Source organism: Malaclemys terrapin, chromosome 11 (genome assembly GCF_027887155.1).
Source record: "Malaclemys terrapin pileata isolate rMalTer1 chromosome 11, rMalTer1.hap1, whole genome shotgun sequence".
Classification (NCBI taxonomy): Eukaryota; Metazoa; Chordata; order Testudines; family Emydidae; genus Malaclemys; species Malaclemys terrapin.
Genome location: NC_071515.1, coordinates 20182003 through 20203966, shown reverse-complemented (window position 1 = coordinate 20203966; position 21964 = coordinate 20182003). Strand labels below are relative to the sequence as shown.

Below are 21964 nucleotides of genomic sequence, written 5' to 3'. Positions count from 1 at the left end.
AGCGGCAAGAATTATTTTAATGTTCATCCTTTCTCTTGGTGCTGGCACTTTCTGTGTTTGTTACTTTCTTATACAACAAGTTTTGTTCTGTAGTGAGTATACTGGAGCTGACATCTATACTCCACCTGGGCGTTTTTCCTGTCTGTCCTATCACCACAGCAGTGGGAATGGGACACCAATATTTTGACTGTCCGCATACATGGCAATAGCCCTGAAAGTGGTACAGACTATTAGAACTATCATAGCATCAGACAAGGGTAACTGACTGAGCATAGTGGACCAGAGGCCATGTGGTAACAGAGGAAGAGAATGACTCAGTCATACAGGGGTGACAATATCTTGTTTCTGTAGCACCTGCCAACTGAACACCTCAGAGTATTTTACAAATATTCAACAACATAAGTGTCTTTGGGCGCCTGCGAGGGATGTGCATATTACTAAATGTTCTGAGGAATAGAGGGACTTGCCCAAGGTCACTCAGCATGTCTGTGGAAGAACTGGACATAGAACTCAGATCTCCCTACTCCTGGTACATTCACTAGAGTATATGTTCTTGCTCTCGCTCTTCAGGATGTATTAAGATCTAATGGAGAGTAAGGTAGAGTGAAGCTTGCAGCCATTTGCTTCAAGTTCTGCCTCATCCCCCCTCCCCACACTTAGTACTTTTTACTACTGGGAAAGAAGTTAGTTGTCAAAATACAACAATTTTAAAAATAACGTATAATAGACATGACAAAAACTAACGTTTTCAAGGATTTTTTTTTTAGTCTAACAAACAACTGGTATTTCTGATGTCTTTGCTAATAAGGAGGTTTTAGAATGCTTAGTGCAGGAGTGGTGAATTACTCATGGCAATTTCCTGGCCAACGGGCAGCAAGTGGGTGAACAAGACTTCAAAGAAGTACAAAGCATGAATATGAAAGACCACTCGAGTCTTACATGCAAAAGACTGAAGCATGTAATTTTCTACGCCTGTGTGTTTGTAGAATCGGGACAAGATTGCAAGCTCTTTGGGGGCAGTGACTGGATTTTAGAATAGCTTTGTACAGCACCAAGCACAATAGGGGCTGAGTCTGGCTGGGGCCTCTAGACAATACTGTAATATCAAAACAATAATATATTGGCTCATTAAAATTCTTAATTAACTATTTTCATTCTATTTCCCTAGCATAGCAAAATAAAGTTGCTTGAAGTGAGTCTTTCAATCCAAGTGACTTTTGAAAGCCTTACTGAAAATATTGTCAGAAGTGGAGAGCCAGTCTTTTCTATCTGGCTGGCTGGCTGGCATCCTTCTGATCTTAGAAGCCCTGATAAGAGAAATATAAGGCCTTGACTATCATCTGAGTACATGGTCCAATAACTTCTGATTTTGAATCCTGTCTAACACACATCCCCTCTGTAGCTTTAGGCAAATTACTTAACTTGCAGCTTCAGTTTCAACTTGCAAAATACAGATAATACTTACTTTGTGTGGGTGTTGTGAGAATTAATGAATGCTGCATAAGTGATTGATCTTAATGCTGGATCAATTCATGCTCTTTAGCTTCTGATTTTAATGTTTTGCAATTTTATTGCATTGTAGGATTTTATTTTTTAGCACTAGAAAATGATGTCACCATCTTATCATCATATTATGACCCCTTAGTTATTTTAAACAGCAAATTACATTTTATTTTTCAGGAACGGAACGCTGTTCATCACATCGACTATGCAAAAATATAGGTAAGAGACATTTTTAAAATAACATCTAATATTTCCATAAATTGTCTTAAATTGCAAATATTTTTTTGTATCACAATATGCTGGTTCTTGAAATGGAAACATGTCCTTCTTTACAATGGACATTGCAATTCATGCATCTTCCCAAAGGGTTTCCCAGTTCTGTTAGCTACTGACTCCTACAAAAGCCAAACGGGGAGGTACTAGGAGATCCTCAGTCAGGTGTTTTAATTGACTTCTCAAAAATAATTTGAATAATTTTTGCTGCATATGAGGTGATGGCTTCACTTCTCATGGATTTTTGTGAGCACCTGCGGCCACAGTGGATGTGGATTTTGGGTGGTGCGAGTGGGCATGGGGTGACATTCCTTCTCCCTACTCCAGCAAGCTTCCATGATAAGAGGAGATATAAACATGTCAATTATTAGGGTCAAACTTAATAGCTATTGCATAGAGGAAGGACAGTTTTGTGAATAAGGCACTGAACCGGGACATAGGAGATTTGTATTCAATTCTACCACTTTGCAACCTTGGGTAAATCTTTGTGCCTCACTTACCCATCTGTAAAAGAAGAATATGATCATCATCTTCTCCCACTCTTTGTTTGTCTTGTCTATTTACATTTTGAACTCTTTAGGGCAGGAACTGTGTCTCCACACAATGCTGGGTTCAATGGGGCCTCTAGGCACTACCATAATACAAATAACTAGTATGCAGGATCTAAACACTAACACTGATCTACACCAGCTTACACTGGGTTAGTGCACATATTTGTTCAGCGGCATCTTCACAAGCTATTTTACCCCTTGTTTCAACATCTGAATACAGTAACTCCTCACTTATCATTGTAATTATGTTTCTGAAAAATGCAACTTTAAGTGAAACCATGTTAAGTGAATCCAATTTCCCCATAAGAATTAATGTAAATAGGGGGGGTTAGGTTCCAGGAAATTTTTTTCATATATATATATATATAGACAAAAGACTATATATATATATATATATATATATATATATATATATATATATATATATGATGATGATGATTGTGAAGCTTGGTTGAGGTGGAGGAGTCAGAGGGTGGGATATTGCCCATGGAATGCCTTACTGCTAAATGATGAACTAGCAATTGGCTGAGCCCTCAAGGGTTAACTCTCACACTCTACAAGGCAGCAGGAACGGAGGGAAGAGAGATAGCATCGCAGACAGAGACAGAGACACACGCCGCATGTGCGTGAGAAAGAGATGTGCATTTCCCCTTTTAGTACACTGCCTTGTTAATTAGATCAGCTTGCTGAGACCTCAGGGTAACCGGGGTGCAGAAGCAGGGGGCAGGGGGACACCCTGACATTAGCCCCCCTCTTTCTCCCCCCCCCCCCCCGCACAGCAAGCAGGTGTCTCGGGGAGCAGCTGTAAGGCAGAGGGCAGGAGCAGCACATGGCAGTGGGGGGAGGGACAGCTGCAATTACGAGCCTGCTGGGCAACTGCTGCACAGGGAACTTAGGGGAGCGGGGAGGTGATCGGGGGAGCGGATGGGGGGCTGCCGGTCCACCCACCAGCTAGCTGCAAGGGGCTGCTCTTCCTGCAAGCAGTGGACAAAGCATGCGGCTGCCAAACGACGTTAGAAGGGAGCATTGTACAACTTTAAACGAGCATGTTCCCTAATTGATCAGCAACGTAACAATGAAACAATGTTAACCGGGACGACTTTAAGTGAGGAGTTATTGTATTAAATGGGCCCAGCAACAAAATGGAAGAGATTTCAAGGGTGCCCCTACATGATATAGGCTATATTTTTCTCTCGCTTTCCCGCTGTCAAGGGAATGTTCATTGTGGGTTACTCCCCAAAAACAGACAGTTCTGGACATGCACACTTCAGTAGATTTCAGTGCTACAGATGTTTACCTGGTTTGATATTTACTTGGAGATTTTCCTGCATAGTATAATTATTCTTTTCTCTGCAGAACAACCTACTGTCTCTGAGCCCCAGGTGACAGTTGAATTTCACAATGGGATCGTCAAATTCAACTTCAGCGACCCTAAAAATGTTACTGAATTCAGCATGACACTGCTGAAGGGGCACGAGAGGCAGGAAATCTGTGCATTCCACATGGAGAATGGGAAGTCAATACCTGAAACTAATAGCAGCTACTGTGAGCCAGTGCACTCTGGCAACAGCACGTCCTTCATTCTCAAAAATTTGGAAAGCAAGCACACCGGCATTTATCTCTGCTGCCTGGAAATACTTTTACCTGCTCCCTACATAGACTGTAGGGTAAATGAAACCTATTTGTTTATCCATGGTAAGTTCACAGCCCCTCTCTCCTTACTCTAGCTTTAGAGATATATAAATGAGAGTGTTTCTCTAAGATACCAAAGGCAAATTTTGAATTAATTCTAGATTAGCACAAAAATCCATTCTGAGATTTACCTACATGCGTCACAGGCAAAGTCTTAGTTATCGGTATCTGTACCAGAAGCAATATATAAATCTAATTTATGGCCTGATCTAGAGAGGTGCTGAGCAACTCCCATTGCTCACCTCTTTGAATCGGGACCTGGGTCTGTTAAGTAACTTGGGACAGTCTATCAAAATCTAAAGGACATTTTGCTGTCTACCTGAAAGGGGCTGGGACCGCACCCCAATGGGTGGTGAATGAACATCAATCATCTTTTGAGTTGCCATTCATTGTGTCTCGGATATCTCACCTTGGCTGGTTTGCAAATGTCTTGCCTCTAGCTGAACAAGTTTATAATCTCCCCACCCAAGCCCTTGCCTTTGTTCTCTGTTAGGATGGATGATAAAACCATCTTCCCAGTTGTCCTCTCTTCTCCTTCTGTCCCTTCCCTCCCTCAGCATCTGGGGAATACCGGGGTAACCATGAAATTCAATGGCCCATGTTTTGTCAGATCTGATGTTCTAGTGGTTCCTTAAAAATAGATTAATCTGTGATCCAAATCCTGTCACTTCTCTTGCCTAACATTTCCAAAAGCTATCCCTTCCTTTGTGTCTGGGCAGCCAGATTGCTCAGCCACAGCTGTGTCATCTCATGACTTAACTACTGCACTCTCCTCCACTCTCTAACTTTGCCTCCCTCCATTTCATCCAAAATGTTGCTTCCAAATTCCTTTCTCTCACCAGTCCTTTGGACCACTGACTCCCCATTGCGCTACTCATTAAATTAATACTCAATCTGGTTTGGGCCTTCAAGGCCCACCCACAGGGGCGGCTCTAGGCACCAGCAAAACAAGCATGTGCTTGGGGCAGCCCATTGGCAGGGGCGGCAGGGATCCAGCATGGGAGCTGAGAACCAACAGGGGGCCCTGGGAGCTGTAGTTCCTTGGTTAGCTCCCTGCCTATAGAGCCAGCCCTGGAGCAGGGAAAGAACTACATTTCCCAGCATTCCCTTGGCCACTACCAACAGGAAAGAGGGGGAGGGAGTAAGGTAGCTGAGACCTCATGCTGCAGTGAATGGAGAGCTGCACTGGGAGTAGGGATACCATATTTTAACATTCAAAAAATAGGACACTCCTCGGGTAGCCCCACCCTGCCCCCATCCACTCCCTCCGACTGCCCCCCACAGAAACCCCAACCCATCCAACCCCCCTGCTCCCTGTCCCCTGATCACCCCCTCCCGGGACCCCTGCCCCTAACTGCCCCCCCGGATTCCACCCCCTATCTAAACCTCCCTTCTCCTTGTCTCCAACTGCCCCCTCCTGAGACCCCCCCCCAACTTCCCTCCTAGGACTCCACCCCCTACCTGTCCCCTGACAAACTCCCGGGACTCCCATGCCTTTCCAACCGCTGCCTGTCCTCTGACCCAGGGCTGCGGCGGAAGGAGGGTGCAGGTGGGGGGGGGTAGAGAGGCCAGGGCTGGGGCGGGAGGAGGTGTGTGTGTGGGGCAATGGTGGGGGTGAATGAGGGAGCCCAGAGCTGGGGTGGCAGGGGGTGTGGGTGGGGGGGAAGAGCCCAGGGCTGGGGCAGCAGGGGGGGTCCGGCGAGGAGCCCAGGGCTGGGACGGGAGGCAGCCAAAATTTTTTTTGCTTGTGGCGGCAAAAAAACTAGAGCTGGCCCTGCCCACCCATGATGCAGCCCTGGTCTCCTTTCATATTGTCCTTTGCCCCCTCCGCTCTGTCAACAATATTAGCCTCGATACCTCCTTCACTTCTTCCTCACACAAAATCCTCTGGACAATTGCTGCGTTCTGCCTCATGCTCAGCGTGTCTTCGTCGAGTCCATTCACCAAGCCAACCAATCACATCATTTAGATCCCTCTCAAACACTGACTTCTGCCATTTCCCCCAGTGCTTAAAATGCATGGGGTTGCAAACCCGAAAAAAATTTTTTTTTTGTAAAGCAAGCTGGGTCACTATCTTACCAAAGCTGGTCCTCCAAGATTATGATTCTCCCACCCCAGCACACACTTTTTTCAGACCGCTCTAAGCATTGATCTCACCTACGCAAAGTGTGTGTGTGTGGGGGGGATAATTTAGACTGCTAATCTTCAGTGATTTTTTTTTTTAATATGTTCAAGACTCAGAAGCCTGCGTTGTATCAGAAATGATGTCATGGATGCTTATTGGGATCACTGTATTTTCCATGGTTTCCTGTATCTGCTGCATAGTAGCCTGTTGCTTAAGAAAGAAGGTAAGCAATTTCCATACATAGTCCTAGGTCCAAAGCTGATACGTTGAGGGCCTGATTTAGTTTGATTTAGGGTATGTCTTCGCTAGCAACGTTTTAATGTGGCTGTGTAGTCATGGCACCAGCGCTGGGAAAGAGCTCTCCCAGCACTATAAAAAAACCCACCTCCACGAGGTGAGTGCACTATCTTGCAGCGCTGTAAAGTGGCAATGTTTTTTCATGCTCAAGGGTGTGTTACAGACACATGCACAGCATGTGCTAAGAGTGTCAATGAAATGGAATTCAGTCATCAGTGACAACAGCCCAGTTTTAATTTTTTTTAAGTCAGACTAGCCTATTGATTTAAAGACCTGGAGCCATAGGAAGAAACAGCAACTTTGCACAGGTCAGCAAAAATACCTTGGGAAGCAACTCACTTGATTGTTTTCTTCAAGAGGGGAAAGAAGAGTAATTCCAGCTCTGTTCCTGAGCAAAAGCTCTTAAAAACAAAGGTAACAGCCACAGAAGAAGAGAGTTTTGTTGAACAGAGTCTGCTTTCCTCTTCCAATTTGTGAAGTTTGGAAGCGAACACCATCCGGCTCTGACTTTATTATCCCATTGAAAGCAGAGTGAGATTAATCATCCTATTAAAAAGGACAAAGGCAAGAGTGAATGGGGGTTAGAGACAATCAACTAAATTCAGGGCATTTTCTTTGCAGACACAGCAATGTGAATCCAACTCCCATGAGTTCAACAGTGAATATATGCCCATGGCAGCAGTGAATGCAGCTAGAAAACCAGCATTCTAAGGTTATACTATGTCTTTACTGAATCATTCTTACATCGTTAGCAACAGGCTTTCTCTATGGGGAAGGGTTGGCCTGATCTGCCTCCAGCTGACTTTAGGAGTGTGAGTGTTATAAGTTGTTATAATTTATCTGGGTACAGGAATAGCAAACTAAAAGCAAAATCCCCAAAGAGCTTACCGATCAGAATATGGAGATATACCTATCTCATAGAGCTGGAAGGGACCTCAAAAGGTCATCAAGGCCAGCCCCCTGCCTTCCCTAGTAGGATCAAGTACTGATTTTTGCCCCAGATCCCTAAGTGGCCCCCACAAGGATTGAGCTCATAACCCTAGGTTTAGCAGACCAATGCTCAAACCACTGAGCTATCCCTCCCCCAACAGACCAGTCCTCAGAAATGTTAATGCTTCAGAACATGGCGATGTAATAACTTCAAGAATGAGGAACTGATGTGAAGCATCAGTTGATTCAGACTCTTGTGATGCCACATCTTTCCCAAAAGGACTCTGGGGAAGTGCCTCTAATTCAGCTCTGAGTATATCTGCGTATCAAACTTTGGATCGTTACAATAAAGGCCAGGCTGTGGCTGTTGGCCCAAGTGTGGGAGGGTGTCAGGAGCTTTCGCCCTGACATGGGCCCTTATATAGAAATCAGCCACAATTTAGAAGGGGAGCAGAGCTAGAAGCTGGAGTGATTCCGGCTTGTTTACAACCAATTCTTAATTTCTGTTCCAGGTGTGAACTTGCAAGTCGGTCACCTGTGGCACAGGAAGTTTCCTTCAGCCTCCGGCCACTTGAAATGTCAGTTTCACAGCCAAAGAGATTTTCCCAGACTGAACTCACACGATACTGATCGGCTCAACAATGAGACATTAGCTCTAGAGCTATTTCCAGTCGTGTTTTGCTTCAGATATTCTGTGTTAACTTGGGCATGGCCAAATCCATTGACTGCACATCAAATGTGACAACATAAAAAAAAAAAAATCTTGTAGTTGAAAAATGTAGAATGTTTCCTTGACAAGGATATTGCTGCAGTGCTGCATAGAGCAATTATGTTATACCTTCTGCAGAAGGTTTCTTCTATGATACCTCCCACGGAAAAAAAATGAACTACCTCCAAAGTCCACTCCAGCCGCATGGCCAGCAACAGCAGCCATTTTACTGCACATATTACTGCTTTGTTATGTCCAGTTTAGCAAGATTGGTCTTCACGCTTCTTAACAGCACCACACTAGGATACTTTAGTGTATATATACACATTCTATCCCTTGGATGGGGACTACAGACAATAGAGAAACAATGGAAGGAGTGTATAATGTACTTTCTAGTGTCATCTAGAATCTGTTATTGTGCATTTTTTTTTTTTAGTTTTTCGGATTCTCACTACATCGTCACAACCCAGACTGCAGGGATCCTCTTTTCCATGTAGAGCTAGGGAAATTACCGTTTTTTTCTAGAAGAACAAAATTCTTCCAGTATACATTTTATATATTAAAATCCCAAGACTGTGGCTCTTAATTACATAAGTAAGGGCGGCAGGATCAGTCTCTACATGAGAAAGCAAGGCACAGCCTCTTTATCCCATCCCTTTATTTATCTGTATTACAGCACATACGTGGTAAGGTACAAAAGACCAGAATATTCAAGAGTCCTTCATCACCTAGAAACAGAGGAAGATGAAGTTTAAGTCTTAACTTGGCACTATCTTGCTTTTGTGGCTTTGCATCAGACCTTTATCATTTCCCCTAGAGCAGCTCAAAGCCTCAATCACCTTCAGAGTCTAATGACAGTATGTGTTAAATGGCCCACTGGGAATCACACCTGAATATCCTGCCAGGCAGTGCATACCACATCACTGTTCAGTTACTCTAAAATTAAAGCATCATATTAAAACCAATGTCTCCAATTCATTTATGGAGTAGAAATACCGGTAAGAAATACTCCCATTTTCTATCAGACAGAAAGCCAGGTGGCTTCTGTGATCCGGGACAGTTAACTTTAGAAAGGAGGACAGTTAATATCTCATAAGGGCTTCTTCACAGCAACGGACCCCAAATGAGGTGGTTTTGCAGACAAGGGCTGAAAGTCCCCAGCCGAGCTGACCTACCTTCAGACAAGTATATAGAGATGAAGAGAATCAACAAATAATGATGAATAAATAATAAACAACAAACCAGAATGTCTGTGGCTAGAGCACTACACTGAAACTCAGGTCTGGGTGCTAGTGCTGGCTCTGCTACTGGCCTGCCAAGTGACCTCAGGACTTCCCCTTTGTGTACAATGGGGATAATGATACTGCCTACCTTGGTAAACCACTTGAAGATCTACTGATGAAAGATGCTAGATAACAATCCCTAGCTCTTACTTATCCGTGAGATGTGCTGACTATGAGAGCCCTGTGTAACACCTGTGAGTCCAAAGGAACCTATTACTAGACTGAGAAGGAATCTCATGAAACCGCAAGTTCCCAAGGGAAAGGTACAGAAACCAGAGGTTGTCTCTGTGATATTTTCTGATAATAGACAAGGTGCGAGTCTGCTCCAAGTGGTTCAGGGGAAAAAATAATCTAGTTCTATAAATGTCAGATTTTCACGCCCTGTTACAGAAACGAGCCTCTCTAGATGAGCTTAGCAAAGTTTTAGACTAGACCATTTCTTTGTTTTATATGAGATCTCTCTGCTCTTAATAAATCTGGTTTTTATTACACCACATGGCTCTTAGACTGCTTGGAAAACTTCACGCGCACCCTCCTGAGGAAACAAACCCCTCAACCCATAAGAGGAGGTAAAAAAGGGAAGCGGGTGTTTGCAGTTTATCCCTGCAATGAACGAGGAGATATGTACTTTATTTATGGGTTGGTAGGTATAATAGGCCTGTGACAGGTTCGGTCACAGAAACCCCCTTGGGACTATCACCTGATGTGCTGGAATTACCTCTGAGCCTGTTTTCCCTGGCAGCTTGGGACTCCAGAACCCTGCCTTGTTAAGCCAGACATGCTAGTCTGCTGCAACACAGACCCAGGTCTGGTCCACGCCCCCGAAGCTGCAGACTTAAACCAAAGACTGCTCAGCAGGTGACCTATTTCCAGCACCCAGACACCCAGCTCCCAATGGGATCCAAACCCCAAATAAATCTGTTTTACTCTGTATAAAGCTTATACAGGGTAAACTCAAAAATTTTCCGCCCTCTATAACACTGAGAGAAATATGCACAGCTGTTTGCTCCCCCAGGTATTAATCACTTACTCTGGGTTCATTAATAAACAAAAGTGATTTTATTAAGTATAAAAAGTTGGATTTAAATGGTTTCAAGTAATAACAGACAGAACAAAGTAAGTCACCAAGCAAAATAAAGCCTAATACATTAAGAAACTGATTACAGGTAAAATCTCACCCTCAGAGATGTTCCAATAAGCTTCCTTCACAGACTAGACTCCTTCCTAGTCTGGGCCCAATCCTTTCCCCGGTACAGTCCTTGTTAGTTCCAGCAGACATCTTAGGTGGAAAGCAGGGGTGTTCTCATGACTGGCAGCCCTCTTTGTTCTGTTCCACCCCCTTTTATAGCCTTGGCACAAGGCGGGAATCTCTGGGTCCCCACCCCTCCTTCTAAATGGAAAAGCACTGGAATCCATCTTAAACCTGGTATCAGGTGACATGTTCACATGTCCTGTGAGACCCCAACCTCCATTCTTCCAGGGCTGGCCCGCACCTACCCAGGAAGGTTTGCAAGTAAACAGAGCCATTAATGGGTCATTGATTCTGAAGCACCATTAATGGCTTCCACTTAACATGTTTACATTAGTAATACAAGTTTATATCTTATTCTCCTAACTCCAGACATAGAAATAATACATGCAAACACAAACACACTCAGTAGATCATAAGCTTTGTAATGATACCTTACCAGAGACTTTTTGCATGAAGCATATTCCAGTTACATCATATTTACACTCATAAGCATATTTCCATAAACACTGTGGAGTGCAACGTCACAAGGCCAGGGCCTAGTGCAACTGCTGCTGATCCACTGCAGGAAGCCTGGGCCGTGGTGTCCTTGCCTGAGCCCTGCCTCTTGCTCTCCCTGCTCCATCCCTTCCCTGAGGAGACCCCCCACCACCAGCCACCACTGCCTGTTGAGTCCCTCCTTGGTTCTCTCCTCCACTCCACCCCCCTGTGACGGGTTCCACCCAGGTGTCATCTGGAACTGGAGTACTACTGAACCCCTGTCCCATCAGCCTGGGCTCCCTCTCACACTGTAGTGCCGTGACAAGCTGCAAAGCCCTCCAGCCTTCACTTTCACCAGCATACAGGTAGGGACACACCCAGCTGCAGTTACATGCAGGCTCTCTAACTATCAGCTTCCCAGCCTTGGACCCCAGAGCAGTACCGTCTTGCCCTGGTCAAATCTGGCCAGTATATGGGTTTAAACACCCGGTCCACCTCTCACTCAATGTGAAGAGAACAATGCACGCTTGAGGTAACCAAGCAGAGATTTTTTCCAAGCACTCCAGTCAAAGCTCACTGGTCTTGATTAAAACATAAAATAAATTTAACTACAAAAAATAGATGAAGTGATTATAAAGGATAGCAAGCAGATCTAAGCAGATTACCTAGCAGATAAACAAAAACGCAACCTAAGCTTAATATACTAGATAGACTGAGTATGAATAGCAGATTCTCACCCTAACTGATGGAACAGGCAGATTTGTAGATACTTAAGGCACAAGATACACTTGCTTTGCAGCTTGAAATCCCCGGGTGTTTCATACACAGGCTAGAAATCCCTTTAGCCTGGGTCCAGCACTTCCCCCAGTTCAGTCTTTGGTCCTCGGGTGTTTCCAGTCCTCTTGTGTGGGGAGTGAAGAAATCTGATATCACTCCCCGCCTTATACAGCTTTAGCATATGGCAGGAACTCTTTGTTTCAAAGCTTGGTTCCCAAACCACTTTGTGGAAAAATACTGACATCCCAAGATGGAGTCCAGCATCATGTGGCCTGGTCACATGTCCTTGTAGAGTCATAGCAGCCATTACTAAAGGGCTGTCTGTAGCCTTCTCAGGAAGGCTCACTAGGTGGGGGATAAGCTTCTCCCAAGGCCTTTTGCTTTTCCTAAGGGCCCATTACCCTGAATAGGCTCTTCACAACCAGCTGTCTAAACTAGAAGCATCTTGTCTAGTGGGCATTACCCAGGTATACCTACATTTGAAGTACAGACACATAGTCAGTATTTATAACTTCAGATACGAAAATGATACATGGATACAAATAGGATAATCATATTTAGCAAATCATAATTTTTCCAATGGCACCTCACATGACTTATCTTGCATAAAATACATCATAACATAATAATATCACTACGAAGAAGATGGGGTGCAGTGTAACATGCCCCTCTCCAGAGGTCCCCTCGCTCGCTGCATCCCCCCCACCTCCATCCCCCTGGTGAGATCCCCCCACATCCCTCCCTCACCTCCATCCCCCTCCCTCCCTCTTCACTCCCCTTGCCCCAGAAGCCAGCGGGGCTCAGCGCCGGCTGACAACCTGGAGCTCGGGCTGGCCAGCAGCCCGGGGTGGCCCAGCCAGGGCTCTTCTGGCCACAGGGGGCAGGCGGGTAGGCTGGGGGAACAGGCTTGAGCAGAAGCGGGGGACAGGGGCCTAGCCTCCCCAAAGGGGGCGTTCACAGACCTCCTATGGCTTTACTGTTATAAATATTACATGCGACTCTGTGTCCCTGTTCAATTTTGTATTGCTGCCTACTTGAACTCGGAAACTTAATTCAAACCACAGCTGGTGGCTGGCCTAGGGAAGGAAGTTAGAATGATGAGATAAAACAGTCACAGGTACACGCTTTCAAAGCAGCTAAGAGAACATTGGGGCTATCACTGGCAGGTGTTACTTCCTGGGAACACTGACAGGACTTGTTTTTTTGTCTGAGACACTAAAGATCAAAAGACTATGACTGGTTAAAAGGTGCCCTTGGCAGAAAGGGGAAGGGCAAGTGCTCAGGTCAGCATACTGGGAGGCTGGCACACAAACTGGGGGAAAAGTAAGAGCCGCAGGCCATGTCTTCGTAAGCAATGCCTAGGGCCACGTCTACACTACCCCCTTATGTCAGCCAAACTGAAGTTGCTCAGGGGTGTGAAAAATACATCCCCTGAGCGACATCGTTATGACAGCATAAGTGATCATGTGCACAGTGCTCCGTTGGCGGGAGACACCCTCCCACTGGCACAGCTACCGCTGCTCGCTCGGGATGGTTTAATTATGTCGATGGGAGAGCTCTCTCCCTGCAGCATAGAGCAGCTACATGAGAGATCTTGTAGCAGCGTCGCTGCATCAGTACAGCTGTGCTGCTGGACGCTCTCTAGTATAGACACAGCCTAGGTATCTAGGTCAGGAGCAGCTAAAAGGTGAAGGGCTTGTCTTCATCTACAGTGCAGGTGCAGCTGTAGCGCTTAATGAAGATGCTCCAATGCCTCGTTAATCCACCTTCCCAAAAGGTGGTAGCTATGTTGATGGGTGAGCTCACTGTCTACATGGGGGTTAGGTTGGTGTAATTAGGTCACTCAGGGGTGTAGGTTTTTCACATCCCTGAGTGATGTAGTTATACCGACATAGGTCTGTAGTGTAGACCTGGCCTATGTAAGAGCCATATGATTAGGCCTCTTTTTTAAATGTTAACCCACATCTCTGAATGCTGTATTCCTGCAGTTAATATTAAACAGTACTGTTTGAGAAAGCTGTGTGGTTACTGTATTAACTACTATCACAGCCCCTGGAGAGGAGTCAAGAGCGATGATCTATCTGCTGAAGTAGTCATGGTTGGTCCCCAGAGGACTATACTCAGGTGCTAGTCTATGAGGGATTGAACTGCAGAATTCTCCCCTCCCCCCCCACTCCCACCCCCACCCCCCACGAGAGCTGAAGGACTGAGATCAGACATGTTGAGGTGCAGTTGCTGAGAATCCCAATGGTGAATCTTGCCTGGTAATCATGACAATCCCCACAGAGGGTCTCATTCAAAAAACACATGGACTAAGGAGTAGAGATAGTCAAAATATGTTGAGAGATTACAAACGTGTTTTGGAATTTTGAAGTGGTTTCCATTTTACTGAGTTTGAAAAGGAACAATTTTTGTTATTACATGAAAAAATTCAAAGTATTTTTGGAAATGTTTTGAATTTTTGGTTTCCCTCCCACAGACACACACACTTCCCCCTTTTTTCCTGTGTGTGCAATACAATGAAACAGGGCCAATTTTCCTTCTGCCACTAACTTTTCCACAGCTGAGGAAGCTTTGAAAAATTAGAGTGGCAAGAGGAAAAATGAAAAGATGGAGAGAAAATAATCCCCTAGACAAAACTCATTCGATTGTACTCAGTGACAAGAAGGAACCAAAGAAAAAGAAAAAAGAAAAAAAAGGAAGTGGGAGGCTAACATTTTGTTTTTTATGAAAAACAAAAATTTGGAAAAAGTGGAAGCCTTTCTGTGAAAGTGTTTAGTTTTGGAAAAGATGCTGAAAAAATGTTTTGAATGAAAAATTTCAACCGGCTCTACTCTGGAATTGTCTTCCAGATCAGAGCGCTGTATATGTAATGCCTAAGTAGCATCCAGAAGGACAGTATTTGAGAGCCTAGTTTGAAATTCCAGCAGGAACAAGCTGAAATTTTCCGGTTTCAGGGTAGCAGCCGTGTTAGTCTGTATCCTCAAAAAGAACAGGAGTACTTGTGGCACCTTAGAGACTAACAAATTTATTAGAGCATAAGCTTTCGTGGACTACAGCCCACTTCTTCGGATGCATATAGAGTGGAATAAATATTGAGGCGATATATATACACACATACAGAGAGCATGAACAGGTGGGAGTTGTCTTACCAACTCTGAGAGGCCAATTAAGTAAGAAGAAAAAAACTTTTGAAGTGATAATCAAGATAGCCCAGTACAGACAGTTTGATAAGAAGTGTGAGAATACTTACAAGGGGAGATAGATTCAATGTTTGTAATGGCTCAGCCATGAAATTTTCCATGTGTAGCCAGCAATAGATCATCACTATTTCATTAGAAATACAGCATAATGTACACAAATATCTGAGCATCTTGACAGCCACAATGGCTTGTGTTCCATACTTCTTGACTTCAGTTGTTAAATTGTAAATATGTTTGGGAAAGTATTTTGTTGAAATCTTCTCCAGCAGTTGCCTCAGTGGACAATGGCACTGCTAAAAAACCAAGTCCATTTGTTGTATATGATGAAAGAAGAACTAAAGATCCAGTGTCAGAAAGAATCTTTTATTCTTGCTTTTTACTGAGAACCCCACCCCCATTATTTAAACTCTATGTTGATACAGGGGTTGCCCTTTACATCTTCCCCTAGATACCTTTAGCTAAGTATTGCCTAGAGCAGGGGTCGGCAACCTTTCAGAAGTGGGGTGCTGAGTCTTCATCTATTCACTCTAATTTAAGGTTTCGCGTCCCAGTAATACATTTTAACGTTTTTAGAAGGTCTCTTTCTATACGTCTATAATATATAACTAAACTATTGTTGTATGGAAAGTAAATAAGGTTTTTAAAATGTTTAAGAAGCTTCATTTAAAATTAAATTAAAATGCAGAACCCCCCGGACCGGTGGCCAGGACCCGGGCAGTGTGAGTGCCACTGAAAATCAGCTCGCGTGCCGCCTTCGGCACCCGTGCCATAGGTTGCCTACCCCTGGCCTAGATAATATGTGGTGTCCTAGTTGTAAGTAAACACTTGAAATGGAAATTTAGCACTGGCAAGCAAACTAGGCTGAACTCAATCTTACTAAAGAGGTGGTGTTATGTAACCCTTCTGCCAGCAGCAACAAGGGCTGGGGTCAATATCCGGGGTAGAGGTAGGGTTACCATACGTCCTCTTTTTCCCGGACGTGTCCGGCTTTTCGGCAGTCAAACCCCCGTCCGGGGGGAATTGCCAAAAAGCCGAACATGTCCGGGAAAATGGCGGCTCTGCTCCTCCCCGACTCTTTGGCTCTGTTTAAGAACTGGGCTGCCCGAGCGCTACCGGCTTCGGGCAGCCCCCGTGCCTCCAGAGCCTGCGCCCCCAGCCGGGCACTTCCCCTCCCGGGCTCCGGCGGCGCAGGGTCCGGAGGCACGGGGGCTGCCCGAAGCCGGTAGCGCTCGGGCAGCCCGGCTCTTAAACAGAGCCGAAGAGTCGGGGAGGAGCAGAGCCGCCGCGGCTGGAGGCTCTGCTCCTCTTCGGCTCTGTTTAAGAGCTGGGCTGCCCGAGCGCTACCGACTTTGGGCAGCCCCCGTGCCTCCGGACCCTGCGCCGCCGGAGCCCGGGAGGGGAAGTGCCCGGCTGGGGGCGCAGGGTCCGGAGGCATAGGGGCTGCCCAAAGCCCGAGCGCTACCGGCTTCACGGTTTGCCGGGCAGCCTCCAGACCCTGCGCCCCCGGCTGGGCGCTTCCCTTCCCGGGCTCCAGCTGCGCTGGGGAAGCGCCAACTGGGGGCGCAGGGTCTGGGGGCTGCCCGGCAAACCCTGAAGCCGGTAGCGCTGGGGCAGCCCTTTCCCCCTGGCTGGGAGTGGGAGGGAGGAGGGGCGGAGTTAGGGTGGGGAAGGGGCAGGGTTAGGGGTGGGGAAATGGGCGGGGTCAGGGCCCATGGAGGGTCCTCTTTTTTTATTTATGAGATATGGTAACCCTAGTTAGAGGGATCCCTCTTAACAGTAAAACACAGAACCAGCTCTAGCCCCCATGCAGTTGTAACGCTGACAGACGCTGGTCATCGGGTGAGATTGAACCTGCGACCTTGGGAGTTTACTGGATGAGCCTGTACCGCATGAGCTAAAAGCCAACTGGCTGTTAGCTAAGGCTGTAGAGCGGACGCTTGTAACTCTCTTGCTCTCTCTCTCGTCGCCACTAGATGGAACAGAACACCACACCCAGAAGGGGTGTGGGTTACACAGTAATCTGGGAAAATTACCCACCCCCTCTTGGTGCCTCTAAGAGGCAATACTTCCCCACTCGCAAGCCCTGAGTCTGTGGATAGCAGAGAAAACTTTTAATAAAAAGAGGAAAGGAACCTGGCATTAATTTGGGAAAACACCACAACCATGATTCGAATACATCTGACCATAAGCAAAACTCCCACTCCAGAGAACATCAGGCAGGGTCCTTTGCCTCCATGTTTTACCTTATGATGTGAAAGTCCAAAACAAACAAATGTGCCACTCCCCTCTCCCTGCCATATCCCACTCACAGCTGCTGTCCTGGGTTGGTGGAGACCCAGAGTTCAGAGGTGCATTCACATGAGTTCACTTCTCACCTGACATGGGAGGGAAGAAGAAACATCAAGCAGTGCCTTCGCTGCCACCGCCACCGGCTCTCATTTGCCGCTGTTCACTCCATGTCGCCGCCTGCTGCTGCGCTGTTATTCATTCTGCTGCTGTCATCCATTGTGCCAATCTGCGCTCCACCGCACCGCCATCTGTTCCGTCGCCGATGGCCCTGCAGTGTGACCTTCTGCTGCCACCTGCCTCTCTACTGTGACCTCTGTGAGTCGCTCTCTTGAGGTTCCACTCAGCTCTCAGTGGGGGAACCTCATTGCTAGTGCAAGCAGGGCAGTCTCTTCCATGCAGAAATGCTGCCCCACAACAGGTCTAAGCACTTAAACCTGATTATCAGTGATTTCAGCTCTAGTGGTCACTTCAAACAAGAGACTCTCAGTGGAGCCTAATCAGCTCTATCTTTAAACAGGGGAGACGGGAAGCTGAAGTGATATTTATGATGCTTAGGCAGAGCCCACACCACCAGGCAGGAAACCTCACTCTCCCCCTGGGTTCTGGCATCCGAACCTCCTGCTTAGCAAGTTCAGGTCAGTTGAGGGTGACCCCCTCAATCAGGTCAGGCAAGTACAGTTCTGCGCCCTTCACTCAGACAATAAGGATAACATTTCATTACCCCTGCATTCAATACTCAAGTGATTTGTGACCCAACGTCAGCCAAAATTGATCACTTTGGCAACACAGCTCTGTCTGCTGGATGCCTAGGCAGAGTAAGTGTGTTCATGTAAATGCAGTCTGGTCCTGAAGCCTTTCCCCTCCCCAGCTCATCACGGGCTGTCAGGGGAGAGCTCATTCAGACCTTGCTTACAGTTCTATGAAGCAAACACTGGAAAGATTTGAAGACTGGCCACTGTAACTGTATAGCTGGTTTGGTAAAAAGTTTAACAATAGATGTATACAAAAGGATGCATTTTATAAAAGATACTAAGAGCTTCCCCCCACCCCACCCACAATTTAAACACCTGCATATTTCAAAAGGGCTTGAAACCCAAACCCGGATCTGAATTTTGCAAGTTTTTCTTCATAATGGGCTAGCCTATGACCGAAATCTGAACAATCCCATCCTTTTAAGGCTGAGATTCAGGATCTAAATGTTACAGCTAATCTATAACAGGGATGAAGCATCATGATCAAATGCTAGGGGCCACATTTCCTTAGCACATGCTTTTCATTAACTTCAAGTTTGAGTCATCTTAAATTTCCCTCAGGTTTCCTGTCCATCAAGGTCTTACAATGTGTATTTAAGAGTAGGGGAGAGCAGACTGGAACTACATTGAAACAAACAAAGGAATCACGACTGGGATCTAAACCAAAACTATCATCACACTGTTATTTGCAATCAGATTTATATACAGAGATTTAAGCATGCATGTGTCTGTGCATCTTGCTATGGAGCAGTTGCCACAATAATAAAAGTGGCAAAGCCATAGGCTCTCTAGGCAGGTTATTTAAAAAATTCAGTTGTATCCACAAGAGTTCCCAGGGGCTGCCCATGTAGAGGTCATTGGGGAATTGGGACTAAACCACAGAGGTGGGTTAGAGTGGAACTGATGACAATAGAGATGAAAGGTTCTATGTACCCGTCTCAGTCCCCTGAGCTATCCAGGCCATCATTTTTCAAGTAATATACCAAATCTCTCTCTCACTTCAGATTTCCCTGGGAGATGAAATTTTGAGATTTGTATTTATGCTTTAGGATTATGAGCTCAGTTCACTAGAGGGGAAGAGAGGCTCAGCCATCTCCTGCAGCAAACTGAATTGAGCAGATCAGCACACTGGAGATATGAAAAAGGGGGTGGGGAAGTGGAACTTCATCTAACGAACATTTCTATGCTAGTTAGCTCCGCCGCTGAGTAATAAGATCTTACGTGGCTGCAGATCAAGGTTTAATAAAGAGAAATCAGCTCTGACGATCAAGGAGAAGCATTTAACTGCAGCACAGAGCAAACAATCATTAAAAAAAAACAAAACACCTTTGAAATATTGAAGATATTTCACACGGTAAATCCTGCATCAGTTCTCTGCATTTCTAGACACCCAAACCAGCAATTCTAACCTGAAATACTTCGGCATGCTGTGTATTTTGAAACCCCGCCCCCCAATCACTGCATCCTTGCACACACGCAGCAGCAGATTTTGCAACAGCCAGTATTGTGCACCCACGTCTCTCAGATTAGAGTTAAGGGCCAGACTGTGCATGGCCCACATAGGAGAGAAGAAAGGAAGTGGGAGGGGGGCGAGTGTCTCCCCTTTGCACTGGGGCTAGGCACAATGGCTGTCCTTGTATTCTCTTAAGTGTGGCATTGGGGTCTGTTGAGGCACAAGCTATCTCCGAAGGGGTAGAGAGGTGGGGATAAACTAGAGCCATGATCCTGCCCCCCCGAGCTCGCCATCTATGGATGGCAGTGTACATCGCACCTTCCCAAGTGGCAAGGCAACCAAATGCTCCCCCGTGAGGTGCTATGGCTCTGCGTGGCCCCCAAAGCAGGTCAATGCCTACTAGGTCAAATCCTTGAGCATAACAGTTGATATTGGGATCTTCAATCACTTGGCCACCCCAAATTGCTCCAGAATATAATACTCCTCCATGTATTTATTTAAACCAACCATTTTCCCTTTGTAAATAACTTAGGTTTGTTCTCTCTAGGGGGTTAAACTCCTTTTGGACTGAATGCAATGGAGAGCAAGGCCGTTCAGTGCACTGAGACTGGATTTTACAAGTGTGTAATCCAGAGTTATGTTGCAATACCCAGCTCAGTGTGGAAAATCAGCTACTGCCCTTGTGGGCAGAGAAGTGGATATTGAAGACCACGAGATAGAGGGGTAGTCCCTGGGTAACAAGGTCTCCCCAGGACCCTGCCTCAGTTTCCCCACTCATGCAAGCTGATAGACCAGCTCACCAGTGTGTCAGTGATGCTCCCACCAATGTCAGTATTTCAGTCCCTTTTCCCAGGGATGTGTTTATTAGTCAAACACAGCCCAACATCAATCAAGTAAACAGGTTCTGCCCACTGGCCACTCCTAAGACCTCTGTCTCAGAGGGGTTCTGCTGCTGCCCGCACAGCTCTTATCCCCCGCCAGCTCTTTCACCCAGTGAGGGTAGCAAGCCCCCTTCCAGGTCTGTTCCCTGACCCACCATGGTATCCCTTTCATTGAGCTGCTTGTTGGCCTTTTCTCTCACCAGTTGAGGGGCACCTGATCAGTCACAGGTGGGGGCTAAACTATCTCCCCTAGATGCAGGCCTAGAGACTATGGAAGTTAGGGGAAGTGGAGCCCCCAAAGCAACCCTGCCCCATACAGACCCCACCCCACACACAGACCTCAGAATGCTCCTCCCATCCCACTTATACCCCCACAACCCTCCGTGAGCCCCCCAATTATCCTGACAGTGCCCACACACTGGTGCTGGAACTAGGGGTGCTGCTGCACCTCCTGGCTTGAAGTGGTTTCCATCATAGACGGGGTTTTCAGTTTGGTTCAATGGCTCTCAGCATCCCCCACTGTACAAATTGTTCCAGCGCCCCTGCCAACACACATCCCAGTAGCTCCGACATACACCCCCCCGACTTACTCCCAAATCCTGGCCCCCACCACCCTACAACATGCCCATGCCCCTCACAACTCCCCCCCATATCCCCTACTCACCTCCAACCCCTCCCCCCAGTCCCCCATCACTCCCCACAAACCCCATAGCCCACCAACAACTCACCCATAGCCCCTCATCACCCACCACCCTGAGACCTTTCTGGCCACTCACTAGCGCACCTCTGGCTCTGCACTCCACATCCAGGCCAAATCTGGGTAAATGGCATTGTAACCTAGCACATCGGCTTGCAGCACCACTCTGGCAAAACAAAACACCATGGGCAGCAAGTCCCAGAGCCCAGGTCAACAGACTCAGGCTTGTGCTACAGGGCTAAAAACAGCAGTGTAGACATTCCCACTCTGGCTGGAGCCTGGGCTCTGAAACCTGGCCAAGAGGGGAGATTGTTGACCTCCCAGTCAAAAGAGCAATCAACATTCAGTTGCTGGTTTGGTGGCATTAGTCGTGGTTTCCTTCATAACTGCCTCTGAACAAACCACAGAAAACGCAGCTAGTTGATACAAAAGTGTGTGTGTGTGTGTGGGGGGGAATCAAAAAGATCCCACCTTATGTGACTGCTGTGAGAACATCCAAACCATGGAACACAATGTAACATAGTGCCCCAAATATGGATTCAAAGGTGAGTTGGATGACACCCTCTGTCACAGAGGAGGCCTGGAAATGGCTTATGGACGTACAACTGCATTGATAGACTGTTGCTCTGCAGATCAGGGCCGCCCGGGGGGGGGAGAGGGGGAGGGGGCAATTTGCCCCAGGCCCCACAGGGGCCCCCACAAGAATATAGTATTCTATAGATTTGCAACTTTTTTTATGGAAGGGGCCCCCGAAATTGCTTTGCCCCAGGCCCCCTGAATCCTCTGGGTGGCCCTGCTGCAGATGCCATACATACAAGAG

General features: G+C 46.4%; 1 protein-coding gene across 1 annotated transcript; it reads left to right on the top strand.

Moving 5' to 3' along the window:
* Nucleotides 1-199: 199 nt before the first annotated feature.
* Nucleotides 200-9854, top strand: LOC128845234 (inducible T-cell costimulator-like). Its single transcript, XM_054043630.1, has 6 exons — nucleotides 200-257; nucleotides 1681-1722; nucleotides 3684-4022; nucleotides 6255-6367; nucleotides 7063-7153; nucleotides 7884-9854. Exons 1-5 carry the CDS (start codon nucleotides 200-202, stop codon nucleotides 7150-7152), a joined length of 642 nt encoding a protein of 213 aa, XP_053899605.1. The 3' UTR covers nucleotide 7153; nucleotides 7884-9854.
* Nucleotides 9855-21964: the final 12110 nt, after the last annotated feature.

What these genes read in the sequence shown, in the direction of transcription:
- LOC128845234 (XM_054043630.1), top strand. Translation starts at nt 200, where the DNA reads ATGGCAATAGCCCTGAAAGTGGTACAGACTATTAGAACTATCATAGCA. An exon ending in TATCATAGCATCAGACAAGG is followed by an intron (nt 258 to 1,680) that starts GTAACTGACTGA and finishes TTTATTTTTCAG; the next exon opens with GAACGGAACGCTGTTCATCA. An exon ending in TCGACTATGCAAAAATATAG is followed by an intron (nt 1,723 to 3,683) that starts GTAAGAGACATT and finishes TTTTCTCTGCAG; the next exon opens with AACAACCTACTGTCTCTGAG.